General features: G+C 42.7%; 1 protein-coding gene across 2 annotated transcripts in view; it reads right to left on the bottom strand.

Moving 5' to 3' along the window:
• ELP1 (elongator acetyltransferase complex subunit 1) overlaps positions 1–18,276 on the bottom strand; it is a 41,076-nt gene that overhangs the window by 19,123 nt on the left and 3,677 nt on the right. For both annotated transcript variants that reach the window (XM_030257528.4, XM_012577532.5), the window contains exons 4-24: positions 16,115–16,195; positions 15,338–15,423; positions 14,661–14,760; positions 13,693–13,783; positions 13,087–13,210; positions 12,385–12,475; positions 11,116–11,346; positions 10,673–10,843; positions 9,974–10,073; positions 9,174–9,356; positions 8,261–8,367; positions 7,675–7,778; positions 6,792–6,845; positions 6,588–6,693; positions 5,790–5,905; positions 4,990–5,063; positions 4,312–4,390; positions 3,959–4,038; positions 2,986–3,126; positions 1,841–1,926; positions 613–761 (exon numbers count right to left, since the gene is read on the bottom strand). In XM_030257528.4, coding sequence (XP_030113388.1) covers positions 613–761; positions 1,841–1,926; positions 2,986–3,126; positions 3,959–4,038; positions 4,312–4,390; positions 4,990–5,063; positions 5,790–5,905; positions 6,588–6,693; positions 6,792–6,845; positions 7,675–7,778; positions 8,261–8,367; positions 9,174–9,356; positions 9,974–10,073; positions 10,673–10,843; positions 11,116–11,346; positions 12,385–12,475; positions 13,087–13,210; positions 13,693–13,783; positions 14,661–14,760; positions 15,338–15,423; positions 16,115–16,195 — 2,354 coding nt within the window. The remainder of the gene's footprint in view (positions 1–612; positions 762–1,840; positions 1,927–2,985; positions 3,127–3,958; positions 4,039–4,311; positions 4,391–4,989; positions 5,064–5,789; positions 5,906–6,587; positions 6,694–6,791; positions 6,846–7,674; positions 7,779–8,260; positions 8,368–9,173; positions 9,357–9,973; positions 10,074–10,672; positions 10,844–11,115; positions 11,347–12,384; positions 12,476–13,086; positions 13,211–13,692; positions 13,784–14,660; positions 14,761–15,337; positions 15,424–16,114; positions 16,196–18,276) is intronic.

Genomic DNA, 18,276 nt, shown 5'->3' with positions numbered 1-18,276 from the left:
TTAAAATTCAAGCCTATGAGTCATATTAAGTGTTGCTTTCTATTATCTATGATTATGTATAAATTTGCAGCCATAAAGTTATCAACTTCCCCACACCAAGGGTCATAAAACCTGCTAACACAAATAGGGTGTTATAACTGATGGGCAGCAGAATTTGCTGTAACATTAGGAAACTGAAGATGCAGATGGGCATTTCAGTTCAGAGATTTCACATTAAACCCACATGAAGACACATGCTATTATCACGGAAACTACTAAGCAAGCAAGAATAAAGAGTACAGTACTGAGAATGGAAGGCATGCAGTCACAAAACTTCAGATACCCAAAGCTACTCTGGGTAGCTCTCTTCCCCAGAGCTACTTTGCCCTGCTGCTCTAGAAGAGCACCATTTCATCTTGAACACAAATAAATTTCCAAAGCTGTGTTCAAGAAGAACCAAAGGATGCAGAGACATGACAAGCACCATCCCAAGCATACAGAGGGCTTCTGAATACTGGAATCTTGCCTGGGTAGAGCCATTACTAAGAAAACATGCAGGCTTATCTGCAGATTACAAAAAACCTTTGAGAAAGTAGAAAAATAAGTTCCTTCGCTGAAACTATAAGCCAAGACCTTTTGAGACTTTTCTGCCACCATGACGACTAAATCGAAGTCATACGTCCCCAAGGAATAATCATACAATTCATTGACATCCACAAGGAAAAGTAGGTACTTTAGTGCTTCTTCTGCACTCACACCTTGGACATCGGGCGTAATACTTTCTGCAACAAGATAAAGCAGCATATGACCTGTTACATCACCAGCAGTGGAGCCCGGGTGTGAGGAAAGGATGCATCATCAAGCACAACCTTGACATCGAGACAGACCATCAGACTAACAGCTTGCTCTGCCTTGTAGAAGGGTTACTTTGCCTTTACTGGGCAACTTCAAGGACCATCCGAAGCATAGCAGTGAGTGTGTAATCATGATGAACTCGAAGGATCAGGACAGAATAAAGGCAAAGTTTGCTAGTCTGGGATACCAGAAGCCAGAATAGGAACTTCCTATTCCATGCTCGGAGAACTAGAGATCCAACTGGAAAGTGAAAACAGGTCCAGCTCTGGAGAATTTGCCAGCAGACCTGGTCAAAAGGGCAAGTTGAGGGTGAGTACAGCAGCCTATCTTAGCTGATAGGCTGCTGTACCTAAACACACAGCAGATTTCAAGTCCACTTCTGGTTTTTGGCTTGCTACATAAATGGCAACCTTAAAATAATTTTCTCGGTGAACTGTGCTAATGACCAAAGTGTTAAGGAACACATCCAGCGCAGTATCTCAGGGTGTAGCTGCACTGGGAGCTGCAGGCTGAGCTTTCAGTGGCGAGACCTCCAGTTTGAACTGCCAACCCCTTGCATAACAAAGGGGACAGAGACCTGTGAGACACTGAGACATGGCAGAAGCTGAGGACCACCAGATTTTTGCAGGGATAGACTGCAAAGGTATAAAAGTTGTCACAGGACAGGGGTTCCTTTGCTCAGGATCCCTCTTCAGAGGCACCAGCTAGAGCTACTATTTTGTCACTGAGACTAAATTATATTAAGGATCAGGATTCCTGAGCGTCAGCTATGGGAAACCTGAGGTGGAGCTGGTAAGGAATCCTGGTCTGAATGTGAATGTGGGGGATGTAGCTGTGGGGGGTCATCCCAGCTCAGGTGGTGCAAATGTCACCACCAGTGTGGCTCCTGGATGGTCAGATGGGGAAGTTTCCCCCTTAACAGTTTTGGTTGGACAGAGAAGTTTCCTTAACATAAAGCTCTTGCAAACCACCTATTTTCAAAACTTCTGAGTTTCTGATACAAAACCTCGAAGATCATGAACCTTCTGGAGAGCAATTTCCAGCTCTGGAGGACTTTTCTTCACATGTGCTGTCAGTATCGATAGGCAGTATCTGAATAAAAGAGAAGTGAATGAACACAGCATATTCCTTTTTTAGCATAGTTTGTGCAAGTTCTAGTTTATGTTTTAGTAAAAAAATTAAAACGAAACTGCTCAGGCACTTTGATTCTCCTAGAGAAAGGCAGCAAACATTGGAAAAGAAGAGAATAGACCAGAAAAGTTCTTCTACTCAACTTGTCTTCCCTAGCATATCACAAAGCTGGAGGTGTGTTTTGAGTAGAATAAGCTTCCTCTGCCATGCCAGCCAGCATGATGAAGCAACTCTCTCTGAGAAAGTTCAGAGAGCAGGACACGGTTGTCCAGATCTGGCACAAAAATAGCCTTTTTAAAAAAATTGATAGCTTTCTAGGGTGTTATTTATACTTCCATACATCTCAAATTTATTATTTCAAAATAGCTTTCCCAGCCAAGCAAATGCTTTGTTTTCTGAAATAGTTTGCTGGAAAGTGTCTAAATTCTGAGGGCACAGCAGCTACTCACCACCTGTTGCTCCCCTCTCTACTGTTTAACATTAAACTGTCAATAGTTTACCACCTTTCACCAGGCACTCTTATTATCATATTTTCCCAGCTTTTATCTTTGTCTGGTGTTAATTCATCTGAAGAGGATGGTTACCAAAAAGGTAATCAATCAGGAAAATTGAGCTGATAATTTACAAAATAATTCAGTGTCAAATGGAACAGCTGATAACTTTCCAAAGGGCCAGCTGCTTCAAACAGTCAGCAACTCACCAAGATGAAAATCTTGCTCATGTCTCCATTCCCACACAGACTGATCCTAAATTGAGTGTATCTCCTAAACCTTTATAAACATCCTGCATCTATTATTTTAATTCTGCTAGTAGAATGTTGGTATGCTATCTGTGGAATTATCAGATGCTTCCAGGACAGCATGTTCAGCAATAGCAAGGCATGGTAAGTTAATTTTGTGGAGCACAAGCTCACCTCAGAGAACCTAGGGCCAAATAACTGATGTCAAGGACAGCTTCGCTTCCTGCCAATGACTTACTACAATTCTAACGGTTCCTTCACTACAGTAAGAAAGTGCTCACTTTTGAGGGTCAATGTGCTCCATGGCAACTCTCATCACGTCACATATGAGGTTTACTTTTTTCTGATCAGGATGCTGGGGTAGCTGGCTGTTACTGCTACCATTCAGAGATGGGTACATAGTCTTTGTGAAATCTTCTTCTCTGCATAAAAACAGGTAATGTGAATAAGAGCACCGTCCGTCACATAGCCCAGAACAAAGACAGTGAAATTAAGGAACTCAAATGCATGCAAAAAATAACTACTCATTAACTGCCATGCTAACAGGAAGCTCTCCAAAAATCTCTGTCAAAACTGATCGTCAGCCAAGACAAGCATTAAAAAAAAAAAGACCCTAAAACTGGTCAAACAACTACTTTAGTAGCACCAAAAAATCAGAAGACTAGATTTGCAAGATATAGCTGTCTTCCACTAAATCAACTATGGATATATCCACTGAAAAATTCAGAAAAATAAGCCATTTGCTATCATTTCTGGTCAGGTCAACACTGAAAATCAAACCAAACACCTAAGTGATAGCAGCAGTTCCTACACAATTATTGACTTTAGAAAGCTTGAGAAGTCCTGAAACTACTATCACTGTAAAGCCCTTAAGAAAGAAATCAGGGGACTTGGTTTGAGGATACAAGCAAGTATCTTGGCCTCAGACTAGATATGCACTGCCACCTTGCTCCTCTTTATGAGGGAACAAAATTTTCTCTGCTCTCATTTACTGCTCTACAGCAAACCAGAAGAGAAGTCAAAGCACTCAGATAATGTACTAATTACTTGCTACAAAAATCTAATGGCTGCCTGCAAACTGGAATTTCCAACAAGACATGCTATCCTGAAACTACTGAGCCAACTCAAGCCTTTATGACTTGACATGCCAGATTTTTGATTCCTTGCACCCACACTGAAGAGTTGCCAATATTTTAACAAAATAACATACCATCATGATTACATGCATACTCCCATTTGCAGACTAATACTTACTTCAGTTCTGTGAAAAACAAGTTGATATAGTTCACAGAATCTATTTGCCTGATGAAGGTTTCTGTGTTTTCCAGAAATACCTGAAATGAACAAGAGTATTACCATTGAACAGTAAGAACATGTATGTCAAGTATAAGAATAAATTCAGAGACCTTGTCTGAAAGTACAGGATGAAGGAAATGCTAAATCAGGTCTGACTGTACAATGATGTTGCAGTGCAGAACAGCCATCACTGCTGAAAGCAGAAATGACAGCACCACCCACACCCCTGAGTGCACTGAACAGTGCACTGTTCAGTGGATTCCAGGCTAGATTAGTATGGCAAACAACACATGAGAGCTGGGCAGACTTGCCTTGGGATTGTGGTCATAGAGAAGATTGAGGTTGATTCGCAGCTTCCTCATACACTGAAAAGCTTCCTTGAACATAAGTCTGAAGGAATGAATCAGGTGGGACCGTTTACTCAGTGGATAAGATGCAAACAAAGGCAACTTACTAGAGCTAAGCACAGAACCAGTGGGATGAGAACAGCCTACACAATCAGCTGTGTAGACAGCCTTCCAGAAAAATGTGCAAGGTCAATACTGTTCATTGCTGACCCTTGCAGTGAGACACACCAGCTTGCAAGGTTGATGAAGCAATACAGAACTTAAGATGATTTTTATCTCCATTGAAAGAGTGTTACATTTTGTATCAATTTCCCTTTCAGAAAATTTCAATGTAAATTAATTCAGTAAAAAATGTAAAACAGAAAGCTTAATCCTAAAGTGATTGAGATGTCTGGAGAATGAAGCAGATGAAGATTTCTCCCACCCACACAATTTTCATCCCTTCAATGGTGAAGTGACAAGTGCCTGACACAGCTGAAAGCTAGACTTCAAGGTGGTCACCCTAGAAACAGTTCTGTTCCCTCTAACAAGGTCAATTCCTCTGAGTTTACTGAGTTTAGCCTCCCTCTCTTTTCCAGGTCAATCTGCCTCTAACAGCTCAGACTGGAAGACGGAAGACAAGAATACACCAGCACTACTTACCTGTCCAGCCACTTCCGAATCTGGGCAAGAACCAGAGCACGGTGGTGAATGGTCTCCAGATTTCCTCTTGGCATCTATAACACAAGACCCACACAACTACTTACTTTAGGTACTCTGCCTACATTGTAGGAAAAGTGAGGACTGGCCGATTTCTTTGGCCTTTCTGCTACTTGCAAGTGCATGGGCCTGGTTGCTCACTTCAGAGGACATGCAATTTCAACAACTGTGGAAAAATACCTGAACATTCTCTCAGTCCAGAAATACCTCTTCCTTAGGAGGTTAGACTCTACCCAATCAGGCATGACCCAGAGCAACCTGATCAAGTTTTCACGTTAGCCCTGCTCTGAGGAGGATGTTGGGCTCCACATCTCCAAAGGTACCTCTCAAATTATGTCCTTCTCCATTCTGTGAATCTCTGGCAGTTCTGACAAGTGAGCTCAGCAAAAAACTAAGTGCCAAGGCTAATGTAGGGCTGCTAGTAAATACTAGGAAGTGATTTATGGTGAGAGGCCACAATATGTAGCACTACACTACCTCAGTCATTAGGAACTTGAATGGTCCTTCCCAGTTCTGCACATACCTATCTGCCTCTACTGAACCTAACTCCCAAAGGCATGCTCAAAATCCCTCTGCATCCAGCCAGGCAGCTGAAGATTTGTGAAGTGCTGTGCTGCAACACTGTAGGCAGTACTACCAGCTTTGTAGCACTGTCTACACTGTTTGCAGGTTGGCCGGTGCCCATGGTGACAGGCCCCTACACATCCTGATAGCACATCAGCAGACACAGGCAGAGCACTGACCTGCAGCACCACCTTTGTGTCCTGGGGAACAACGGTGACAATACGTGAACCTCGCTCCACCTTGCGCAGGGTCTCACTGTTGGGTGCAGCAGCACTGCTCAGGCTAGCCTGGAGGGCTGAAGACAACATTAATCAGCATACATGCCACACACAGCACAGTGCTCCATTTACGGCCTTCCATGTTGTAGGAGCCAGGCAAGGTTGTACTGGACCAACCAAGCTACCAGTACAACAGTGATCTTCAACAATTACTGACAAGACTTGCTCAGCGCTGATCACTGCTGAACCTGTACACAAAGCAGAGCTGTGTCTTCTGCACAACAGGATGACAAAGCTCAACAGCCCAGATAAGAGTAGCACTGAAGGATGCAAAAGGACCAGTAAATTGTTGCCCTGTGTTTACCAAAGTCATCACACTTCTCATAGCCAGACACCAGCAGAAACTCTTTCTACAGTGATCCCCTCTCTACCACACACCCTCAAATAGCACACAGACTTCTTTTGAATATGAAGGGAAGGAAGAGCATGCAGGGCTAGCCTGTTGGAAACAGTGTACAGATCAACTATAGCAAAAATTCTCTTCTTTTAATCTGTGAAAAACACATGATAAATACAGTCAGTTCCCTGAGCTCCTTGCTCTCTGGTAGATTTCTGAAGGCAGCTCTCTTACTCTCAGCTCTTTAACACTTCCTTTGAGGTACCCAAATACAAGAAGCTTGGATGTGAAAAATGGGGACATCTCGTATTAGCAAGACAAATGTTACAAGTTAGCAACAGGCAGCCAGTCCTGATATTTACCCTTCACTGACAAGTTCTTCAAGCAGAAGCACTGACAGGTGTGTGAGTTGGTGGTCACCAACAAAAACTCACTGAATGTTGCGAATGATGTAATGTTAGAAGCAACCTGTAAAAAAATGAAGTTTATCAAAGTTTAAACCAGAATAAAGAAGCTGCCTTTGGCAGAAAAAAAAGGAAATGAAATGAGGGGAGAAAGCTTTGTACCTCAGTATCATTAACAAAAAAACGGCATCGATCTGTGAGGCCCAAGATCACCTCCTGTAATTAAAATAATGACAAGTATGAGCTATCCAGCATCACAACCTCAAGTCTTCCACAACACTGAAAAGCACTAGATTGAAGTACCTAACAATTAGGTAATGAGTACCTCATGTGACTTACTTAGACAAGTTGCTGTTGGATAATAGCAAGTCATCCAGCCTTTCTTCCAGGAGGAGTTAAACTTGCACATCATTAAACACTGCTGGCTGAAAATCCAGCTTGGCCTACCCTGTAACTGCACAGTCACAAAATGGAAGCAGAAGCCATGCTAGAAATCTAGGCTCTTCTATTCAGCAGCACTTGGTCTAGGATACCAGTGGTAAAGCTCCACTACAGAGCAGATCAAAGTAGCTTCCTACAGCTGGACACTGAAGGAAGGAAATCCTTGAAATACCAGGGTCATTCTTCAAGCTGTTGTAACTATCAAGAAACCATCTCCAACAGGAAAAAGCAGCAGAGCACTAACAGGACATCTGCAGTAAACTCAGTGCAGCCATATTTGCTAATAGGTAAAGTTCAAATAAAACCAAGCAAAACAGTTCTTTCAAAAAGAGTGTAGTATTAACTGTTAGAAATATCCAATTTGAATTTTCTCACTCTTTAATGAAATTATTTGTTGTATTCATAGAATGGGGTGATCAGGTGTTAACTGCAATCCACCAGAAATGCTCTAGAAGGCAAGAGAAGATAAGCTCTCAGCTCTGCTAAGGGCCTTATGAAGAACATCATGAACAAGTATCACTGGGCTCTGAGGAGAAGACCATGGTGTGCTTTTGGCACAGAGAACAACTGAGTAGGGAATTTAATCTGCTTCAGTCTCACTTACTTCACCGCTGATCCTTGTGATGGAAGTCTGCACACAACAGTAGGGGAACTGAACAGCAGAGCTACTGCTACTCTGCCAGGGCTCAAGGACTGGAGTAGAAGCCTCTAAGGAGCAAAGAAGATCTAATTGTTTTCCAGCCAATCAAAAACTCAGACATTAAAACCACATGACACGTATCTTAAGAAAACCAGAACTGGGAATAAGCCACACTATCTGAAAGAGGGGAGGAAGGCTGGACAGAAATCCACGACACAGCAGACAAGAAGGTAGTAACTTCCAGTGGCCCAGTAGTGCCTTTATCAACAGTGGAATGAAAAGAGAAGATCTATGGATGTTGCAGTCAGTCAGCACTGAACTTTGTGTGTGCAAATTCATATGTATATATATAAAGCTATCTTTAATTGAATTCTGACAAAAATCACTAATTTTATTCAGCCCATTTCTGGGAGGAGGAAATATAAAAGCAGCACCAACTACACAGTAAGAGTCACTCAAGTCCCAGAAAGTAAAATCATCTCATTAAACCTTTTAAGAAATATATAACAACTACACCTAAGACCAGGTACTTTAACAGGGCCCAGCTTACCCCACAGGTATGTTAAGATTCGTCCATCAGTCAGCTGCAGAGCTACAGTTTTGGTCACAGGGCTGCAGTACAGGCTGATCACTTCTCCATCTACAGGCACTGACAATCTGATGCAAGACAGAGGAAATATAGAACATCAGTCACAGCAGATAACACTTAAGTGCAGATACCTCAGTCCTGCATTTCTTCTAGCCAGATGAAAAGATGCACATCTCCAGCATGGACATACTTTGTTCATATAAAGATCTGCAGTCTTCTCACACTTATGTCAGCTGACAGTGGCATCGCAGAGCACCAGCAACTCCAGCCAACAGGCATGTGCCTAACTGTGCTGGTCACTGTCTGCACTGCAGCACTCTGCAAACATACCCCTCTTTTTCTGTTCTACAGTTCACATGCAAATCATTCTGTCTTTGCTGGGTGAGTGCTGCAAAAAGCAGCTCTCCTGATCTCTTTGGGAACGGTATTTCTGCACCCCAGGTGGCTTTCTTTTGTGTCTGGTTTTAGCTCAACTGGTCCCACAAAGACCAGCAAGGTGAGGAGGAGGAGGAAAGCAATTTCGATGGCTACTGGTCCCCTTCTGGTCCCCTTGATAATGGTGGGCAAAGGAACGGAGGAATTCAGTGTCATGTGCCATCCCCTCTGCCCTAACGGCCTTGAATTCCAAGGAACAGAGCTATCGGGCACTGATACTGGCATGCTAGGCATGCCATCTTGCCAGGCTGGGTTTAGGCATTAGGACTACAGGCAAGTGCTGACCAGTAGGCAGCTTCATAAGCTGTTTGGTTTTCCCATCAGAAGAGAGCCAAATTCCTTAACCCATGGCCTCCAGGCTAGTAAGAGACTTAATTCCTTCTAGGCACTGTTCAGAAGTGTTCTCAGACTTCAGCCACAACTGACAGATCTCTAATACCGTAAATTCAGGCACTCTTCTTCAGCTCCAGCCACGTGAGGCACTGCAGTCAGATGGTGAAGGACAGACTGAGCAGCATGCTGACCTTGACCAACAACCAGGAAGCTGTCATTTGGCAGCCACGTGAGAAATCGGAGCCCCAGCGGATTCATCACTTCACTGCTGCTGCTGCTCACATCAACTCTGTCACAAAACAGGAGAAGTTGGGTCACAAATAGAATCTGATTTTAGTAGGCCACCTCACTATAGAGGCAGAGGACTTCCTAGGCACAGCCTGGCTGCTTAAACACACAGCATGGCTGGGAGGGTTCTAGTCCAGAAATATAGATACTCGAAGCATGAATCCTGCCATAGGCTGAGCTGAAGATAAAGGATGAGACCTAGGAAGCTCCATCTGGTTTTCCCTAGGTAGTACTGCTTCCATGCCAACTACCTCTAGGAACAGAGAGCATGATAGGATTTTTAACCCCATCAATCTCTCTGCTATGCAAGCAGCTCTGTTGGTCTGTGTGTTGTAATCATGGGCCTGGGCACCGCACCATTATTCCTTTGTCCACCAGGCACAGGAAGGCACAGGAAGAGATATCTCACTGCTGTCATTAACTGGTTCCACTAGATGGAGACCGTAGTAAAGGGCCTTTCTCAGCACTAGTTGCAGACACAGTGTCAACAAAATAAAACCATGTTATTTGATAGCCTCTTAAAAATCTCGAGAAAAGTGGTAAGAGCTGTGACCTCTAAAGAATCCAGTCAGGTACAACCCTCTTCTCCCCTCTACAGCTGTAATAGTTCTATATTACCTGTAGGTTTTATCCAGGTACGGTGTTTCCACAGCTGCTTTAAAGCCATTTCCTCCCACAGCTCCAAACTTGACAGAAGGATCATTCACTGTACTCTGTCCTAGCAAACACAAAGCAGAATAAAGCAGAGTTTAGAGAGACACCCAACAGACTCCCTTCCATCTTCAATCTTCTCAAAAAGTAGATGCTACATGGAAGTATTAAAAAAGTCAGAAAATGCCATCCCTACTTGTACAGCCAAAATGTAATCCTCATTAACAGTCACTTTGAAGAAGGCAGTCACACTCCAACATTGCAGTACAAAACAGCTGCTTCCTCACAGCACACTGTATACAGAACTGCTTTGGGAAGTGCTGGGTGCCCCAGACAGATTCTCAAGACACTTCCCAGTGACAGTCAGCATCATTCCATCAGAACAGCTTATGCAACCATGTGCTGCACTCAAGCTGAAACTAAGCAGGGGAATATTACCACCACAGTTGGTAATAATTGCCAAACACGGTCTTCTCACAAAGTCAATGAACTTCCAAAATGCTTCTATGTCACTCAAACTACTGGAAATGAGAGCAGAGCTTGAACTCACACTTAAACCAAGTATGTCTTGTGTAAAGATTTAAGTGACCATGACCTTACTAGTCTCCCAAGGTACTGTTCTCAGAACACAGGGCTTCTTTTAACAAGGTTGCAACATACTCTCACCGTATCTGTACACAGAGATCCTGTTATCAGCATCCAGGACAACCATGTCCCCACTATGTTTGGGATCTGTGTGAAATGCAACCTGATTAACTGCCTGTTGGAGCTGGAGCTCATAAGTACACATGGGTGGAGGCACCACAGCATGCTGGAAGGCTGTGACAAGCACTTTATCTGTGGAAGAAAAGAGAAGAAAATCCAAGATGAACCCCAGTCCAAATGTTAATTAAGCTCTTCCTGGATTCTTTATTGGAAGCAGAAATAATGTTACAGGAAAATAGCTGGTGTGCTTAGTGGTTATCTTCATTGAGCTAACCCTCAAACATCTGTCAATGACGTGGATCCCTCCCTAAAAGTGTTGTAGAAACAATTAAAAGAAGAACTGAATACAAAAGGCTACCCCACCTTTTCAGACCCTAGAGCTGGAAAGCTGTCCCACTGCTTACCTCCATCTATTACAGCCACATTTGCCATATGTTGGCTATTCTCCCCCAGCCCATGGTCTGTGCTCCAGTGCCAGTCGTAGAAGAGGTAATGCCAGCCCTGGCAGAGTATATGCAGTCTGTACAGGTTCTCTCGGTCCCATAGCAGTGACACCAACTGATTTTCCTCCAAGCTACTGAAGTGTAGACTTTGCTTTAGGTACCAGTGATAGTTCCCTGTGGTCCACAGCTGAACTGCAGAAAAAGTTACTACAGACTAGTATTCGAGACCCAGCTCAAACACTCCCTTCCCAATCACCACTGCCCTTCTACAGGTGCGTTAAGTGCAATTAAAATAACAGTTCTAGTCTTCAGTCAATGAGCTGTGTCATACAACATACAGCACAAGAAAACAATACACTGTGCAAAAGTCAATCCTAAAATTCACTGAGCTACTCTTATGAGACAGTACCCTTGTTTAATGAAGGGCTCAGACCTTTACTATTCCATTTGTACCACTTACAATTACAGCAGCTTGGAAGATGTTTTGAACTCAGGCTGAACTACCAGTTCTTCCTCACCAGCTCAGCTGGTTTTGGCTGGAGTAGTTAATTTTCTTCACAGTGCCAAGTACGGAACTGTGTTTCGGCTTTGTGCTGAACACAGAGTGGATAAGTGATGTTTCAGTTATTCCTGATCAGAGCTTACAGAAAGCCAAGGTCTTTTCTGCTTTTTGTACTGCCAAACTAGCAAGCAACCCGGAGACGCACAGGATGTCAGGAGGGCACACAGCCAGGACAGGTGACTCCAGCTGATTAAAGAGGTATTTCAGACCACATGACATCATGTTCATATATAAAGTGAGAGAAAGAATGAGGAAGAGTGGGATATTTGAAATGATAGCATTTTTCTTCCCAAGTAACCATTACATGTGATGGGTCCTACTGTCCTGGACATGGCTGAACACCTGCCTGCCCAAGGGAAGTGGTGAATTATTTCCTTGCTTTGCTTTTTATGGCATACATGGGCTTTTCTTCTTCATAGTAAACTATCTCAACGCATGAGTTTTCCAGCTTTTACCCTCCTGATTCTTTCCATAATCTTGCTAGTGAGGAAGTGAGCAAGTGACTGTGAGGCTTGCCTGCTGTCTGTGGTTAAACCATGACACCAGCACAGCAGCCTCAAAGCCACTGGCAAGCCTCTGCAATGTCTCCTACCCTGCAGGTAAGTACCCACTGCTAATGACATTTGCAGGCAAATGTTAAGAGCCAGAGCCTCATGGAGTGCTCTCACCATAAGTCTTTGGGTTGGACTTTTCCACCTTCAGGTCTTCCAGCCATATAGCCAGGACTGTAGAATCTGCATTCCAAAGCATTTCATTAACCTGCAGAAACAAACATGGCTCTTGCTGATATTCTTGCTCCCAGAGAGTTTACAAGGGGGAGGTGCCCCAACAACAAAAGGTACATCAGTTAATATAGAGAGCTCCTGTGTTTTGCAAAGCTCCTGACAAGGCATCCTGAGAAGACCACAGATGAAGAGGCCACAAAAGTGACAGCAGCCTTCTCTTTGCTTTCCTTGACACCGAGTTAAGCATCTGCCAAAAGACCTCTCAGCATCCAAGCACAGAAACTGAAGTAATGTCCTAGCAATAGCTTCTTACTTATTTGGGATAACATGAGTATAAAACCTCATTCTTGCAATGGCTGACATGCTGAAAAGTACTTTTGAATAATTTGCCTAGTATAAAGTATATAGAGCACAAAAGTAGCCCAGGGCTACAATCATCCTTTACTACATGTCTTTGTACTATGGGCTTGCAGAGGGCATTGCATCTTCTCCACAGGCTTCTTCATTGTTCTCTTTTCAGGTCATTTCTTCTCTCATTATGAAAAGCATGAGTATTAGGTGAAAAACCTCTTCCTAGAATCTGGAAGAGATCTAGTCCTTATGTCCATTACACACTCATCAAAGAAGCCCAGACAAGGAACTTACTTTGACCTGCCCTTTCTGGAAAGGGAGGGTGAACTCTCCATGAAGAAGTCCATTCTTCTCCAAAAAAACTACATCGTGTCTGTTGGGTTTTTCTTGTGTAGATGCTATCAGGTTTCCTGAGGGCCTTAAAAAAGAGCCAAAAGAAAATTAATTGCTCACACAATCACTAACTGTCATGCTAAACCCACCATCTCACATTTTTTCCAGTGATATGAAGAAAAAGGCAGTAGAGGATGTATTTTCCTCAGCACTGTTCAGTCAGTCATAGATCCAGCACAGATCAGAGCTTATGATACTCACAGGTGACCAAATGTCAGCACTAGGAAAGGAACCTGTAATACTTCTTTTTATACAGCTCAGCCCAAAACCACTTTCACTGCCTCTATGCAGAGACTCTATCCCTTCTTCCCACTTGAGATGCAAGTATTAGGATTATTAGGGTTTAAAGGGCTACTCTTCCTCATGCTGAATCAGAAGGCAACTTTCTTCAAATTTTGGGAAAAATCAACAAAATGCTGAAGAAATTAAAATTATGCTGATCAAAGACTGTGACCAGGGAATAACAAGCACCACTGCTGTCAGCATGCACACTGGAGTACTACTCACTTCCAGGACAACGCTTGCTCTAATCCTGAGATAGGCTCACTTGTAGACTGCAGCACAAGCTCTCGGCTCCATACCCGGACCTTCCGAGCACCTACAGGTTGAGAAAGCAATGAGACAAAGGTCTAAGAAAACTGGGAAGAGACTTTCCTAATTTTTTGAGGGTGAAGAGCAAATTTTGATGCACATGCATAAAAAGGAGATTTCTCTTGTACACTTAAAGGGCTAAGAATTTATTCTGTGTCAGGTACTTCTCCCATAGTAACCAAGTGACTAAAGAACTGTGTTAGGAATTTCAGTCTGATGTAGTTCAGTTATAATCATTTTTCACTCCAACTTTCACCATAGAAATGTTAAAATCTTGCTATAAATTTACAATCCTCCCTAATCTGAAGTACTGAAGGTAAAAATTCAAACAAGTGGAAGAAGAGTGTGGTTTGATGCAATTCAATATGTTAACCAATACATTAAAACTGCTCAGAAAGTAGTATTTATCATGAAAAACATCAGTTACAGTCTTAGAAGTAGTGCATATGCTCATCACTTCTCTGACTTCAGGGCAAAACCAAGGGAAAAGTATCACCAGTATCTAAAAGAAAGTGTGCAAGGCTAAACTCTAATATAAGGGACAGTGGGTATATGAACCCAAACATATTCACCCATTTGGCATTGAAAGCCTATTAGGTATTGTTTAAAGCTTGAGTAGGTGAAATAAATAGTTCAGATAGTATTTGCAAAGTAGTACTCCCTCCTGGCATCTCACTGAACTGAAAACCAAACCACATAGAAAGTATTCAAAATATCATGTTTATAAAATGGCTCTGAGAACACCAGAGCAAAGGGCACTTAAATAGCTCAACTCACCCTCGCTTTAAGTGGGCAACAGATCACAAACAGTCCTTGTCTTACCTAGATTCTGCTTAAGAAGCCCTTTACACACACTGGTATTTCAAAGAAATGTGGTGCCATACCCGTCTCTGGACAGACAGCACTCACTGCAACAAACTGCCCGTCTCCTCTCCAAGTCACCCGAGGCCTGCCATCATCCCAGGCTGATGCTGGTAACACTTCCTGAAGTCGCACAAAAGAAAGTTGCATCAAAGCTTGGGAAGGCAACTGCTGTATATGTCTAAAAAGACTGCTCTTTTAAGAGTCTTAGGATGAAATCCATCCATTAAAAAGTGTCAAGACTAGTAAGTTAAAAACTCACTATTCAAAATGTTGTTTTAGGAAACACTAGAATTAAAACTATTAAATTCAATCTGTTCCTCCTCCAAGTGCATATGACTGTCTCTTCACATGACCACCACAAACTATACTTCCCATCCACTGGGGTCTCTGCTTTCAGACAGCAGTGCATAAGCTGGACACATGGCGAACTGAGATTTATTCAAGATTGATGCTGGAATAGCTGCAAATCTAACTTTGAGCTTTGTTTGAAAAGTAAGTACTCTCCAATGCTTGCTTGAATTCAAATAAAGATAAAAATGTGTGATTTCAGACAACACAGAAACAAATAATAGCAGCATATGAAGAGAAATACCAGAAAGGTGGTGGCAAATCAGCATCACAGGAGTAACAGAAACTCTCTTTAACCATGTTTACCCTGAGAGAGCATTGGCTTGACACAAAAAAAGCAGTATAATACCGTCTGTTTACGATGTGCTGCCTGTTTCCCCTCTGATCCATGGAACTGTGTCTCCTTTTTACCCCAGCCAAGAGCAACAAACTTTCCTGGAGAAGAAATAATTCTTGTAGTGGAAGATTTACAGATAATACCTTAACTACTGTGCACTATGTACACAACCACAACCTCAACGAACCCACACCTTTGTGGATGTTAGAGAGTCTGGTTAGAGAGAGAAAGCCAGATAAACTTTCCCAGGAATTGTTCTGGGGGAGTTTTGAGAACACTGAGAGAAAGAATTAAAACAATCTTGCAGCTGGTGTTTTGAACAGTTATTTTCCCATAAGATGTTTACCAAAGAGAGTCTTCTTAATTAGCCAATGGTGACAGGGTGTTGATTAAATGACCAATCAGGTCCACCTGTATTGGAATGGTGTATAAAAAGAATGGGTTTCTAATAAAACTTGTATTAGCCTGCTGAAGAGTGTAGAGTTGCGTGCCACCTCACTCCTGTTTCTGACTTAATGGTGACACACCCTCTCCCCTTTTTTATTCTAAAAACCTGCTGGTTAGTTTAGTTATATATTCTAGGAAGTACTTAGGTACATGGAACTTATTTGAATTTATGCTGACAAGTAACAATACTGACTTTACCCTTCAGCTGCCCAGCAGCATTACAGTCTAAACAAAATATCTCCTGGGGCCTCAAAGTGCTCAGTTCCATTTCCTTACTTTCCACGTGCTTAAAACATACCAATTACATCAGCTACGGCAACTTTATTTCAGTGCACCTCTTACCTTCTCCAAACTCATCTTGGTGGATTTGCTTCTCAGTAATTGGTTCAAAATCCCTTGTCATCATGATGAGTGTCTGCTGACCTGCAAGGCAGATATTAAATACAGTACTAGGAAATTTCTGGGCTTCCTAGTGCAACACAGACAAGGACATATTGGAGTGAGTCTTGCAAAGGGTCAAAACGATGATTAAGGGCTTGAAAAATCTGTCACGAGTGGAGGCTGAGACAAGCCAGACTGCCCTGGAGAGAAGGCTTCAAGGGAATCTCATCAGCATGTATAAATATATTTTGCGGGAGGTAGGGTACAGTAAACAAACACAGCCATATGGTTTGTGGTGTTGAGGGAAAACACAAGAAGCAATGGGCACAAACTAAAATACAGAAAATTCCCTTAAAGCCTAAGAAAAGTTTGTTTTTTTTTTTTTTTACTTTGAGGGCAGTAACAGATACAAACAGGATGCCCAGAGGGTTGTGGGGTCTCAGACCTAACTGGTACTGGTATCTGGAGCAAATAAACCCTCAAGTGTTCTCCTGTGTGCTCCTGCTGTTCTGTCATGGACCTGAACACAGGAAACACGGTACCAGAGAGAACATATCCTTCAAAGCATGAAACCTTAAACTGGAATAGAACACTTCCAAGTTTTTCTCCTCAAAAATATGCTTCCCGGCCTAACCGTAGTAAGTTTTTTCACGTTCCAAACAAGTACTTGGTTCCTTTTCTCTGGAGATATGAAGGACAAGAAGGTGACTGGGAACAGTCACCATACATTTATAAAGAGGATATCATACCATCCCAATAACCTCCTACAATGAGATGACCACGCTGTGGATATGGGGAGTACAGTGGATTTCATTTATCTTGACTCTAATAAGGCATTTGATGCTGTGTGCCACAACATCATCATGGATAAATCCATGAAGTATAGACAGATAAAAGGACAGTGAGAACCAGATGAACTGCCAAGCTCAAAAGCCTGCTAGCACTAGTCAGTAAGTGCAGCTCAAGGTCAGTCACTGGCACGACCCTGGACACTAGGGGCAATGATTAACATTGTCCTTAATGACACAAGGAATGGGACCCTTTGCAAGTTTGTAAAGGACACAGAACTGGGAAAAGCAGCAGATACAGCAGAAGGTTGTGCTGCTGTCAGCAGGGACCCTGTCATGTAGGCAAGATGGGCTTTATGAACTTCATAAAGCTCAACAAGAAAAAATGTCCTGCATATGGAAAATATTAATCTCAGGAACTAAGACAGACTGGGAATCAAGTGGCTGGAGAGCAGCTTGGCAAAAACCAATAAACTATGCTTCCCGAGGCACCAAGCTGAACTAGCTAGCAGTATACCCTGCTGCACGGGTGGACAACAGCATCCTGTCTGCATTAAGAGTGCTGTCAGAAGGCTGTGAGAGGGCATCTTGCTCCTCTACTCAGTGTTGGTGAGACACATGGAATGTGGACTCCATTTCTGGGCTTCCTAGTGCAACACAGACAAGGACATATTGGAGTGAGTCTTGCAAAGGGTCAAAACGATGATTAAGGGCTTGAAAAATCTGTCACGAGTGGAGGCTGAGACAAGCCAGACTGCCCTGGAGAGAAGGCTTCAAGGGAATCTCATCAGCATGTATAAATATATTTTGCGGGAGGTAGGGTACAGTAAACAAACACAGCCATATGGTTTGTGGTGTTGAGGGAAAACACAAGAAGCAATGGGCACAAACTAAAATACAGAAAATTCCCTTAAAGCCTAAGAAAAGTTTGTTTTTTTTTTTTTACTTTGAGGGCAGTAACACATACAAACAGGATGCCCAGAGGGTTGTGGGGTCTCAGACCTAACTGGGTGAAATCCCCAAGCAACCTGCTCTAGGTAAGAGAAGTTGAGCAAGGTGGTTTGAATAGGCAATCTCCAGAGTTTTCTTTCAGTCTCAAGCACTCTATGATTCTGTTTTGTCTGAAGCTAATTTCATTTTCTAGATGAGTCACACCTGTAATTAATCAGGGCTTGTGACACATATATTTCACACCAAAGGCCAAGAAACAGTTTTTGTTATGAAGAAGGCAAATGGTGATACAAAGAAGTCTTTGTATTTTTGAGGCAAGATCAAATGTACTCCCTGGGAAGATTTTAAGGACTAAAAACTCTTCCACAAAGCAGCATTTTGGGC

Source organism: Taeniopygia guttata, chromosome Z, assembly GCF_048771995.1.
Source record: "Taeniopygia guttata chromosome Z, bTaeGut7.mat, whole genome shotgun sequence".
Classification (NCBI taxonomy): domain Eukaryota; kingdom Metazoa; phylum Chordata; class Aves; order Passeriformes; family Estrildidae; genus Taeniopygia; species Taeniopygia guttata.
Note: the sequence above shows the minus strand (reverse complement) of the source record. Positions and strands in the feature narration are given on the sequence as shown.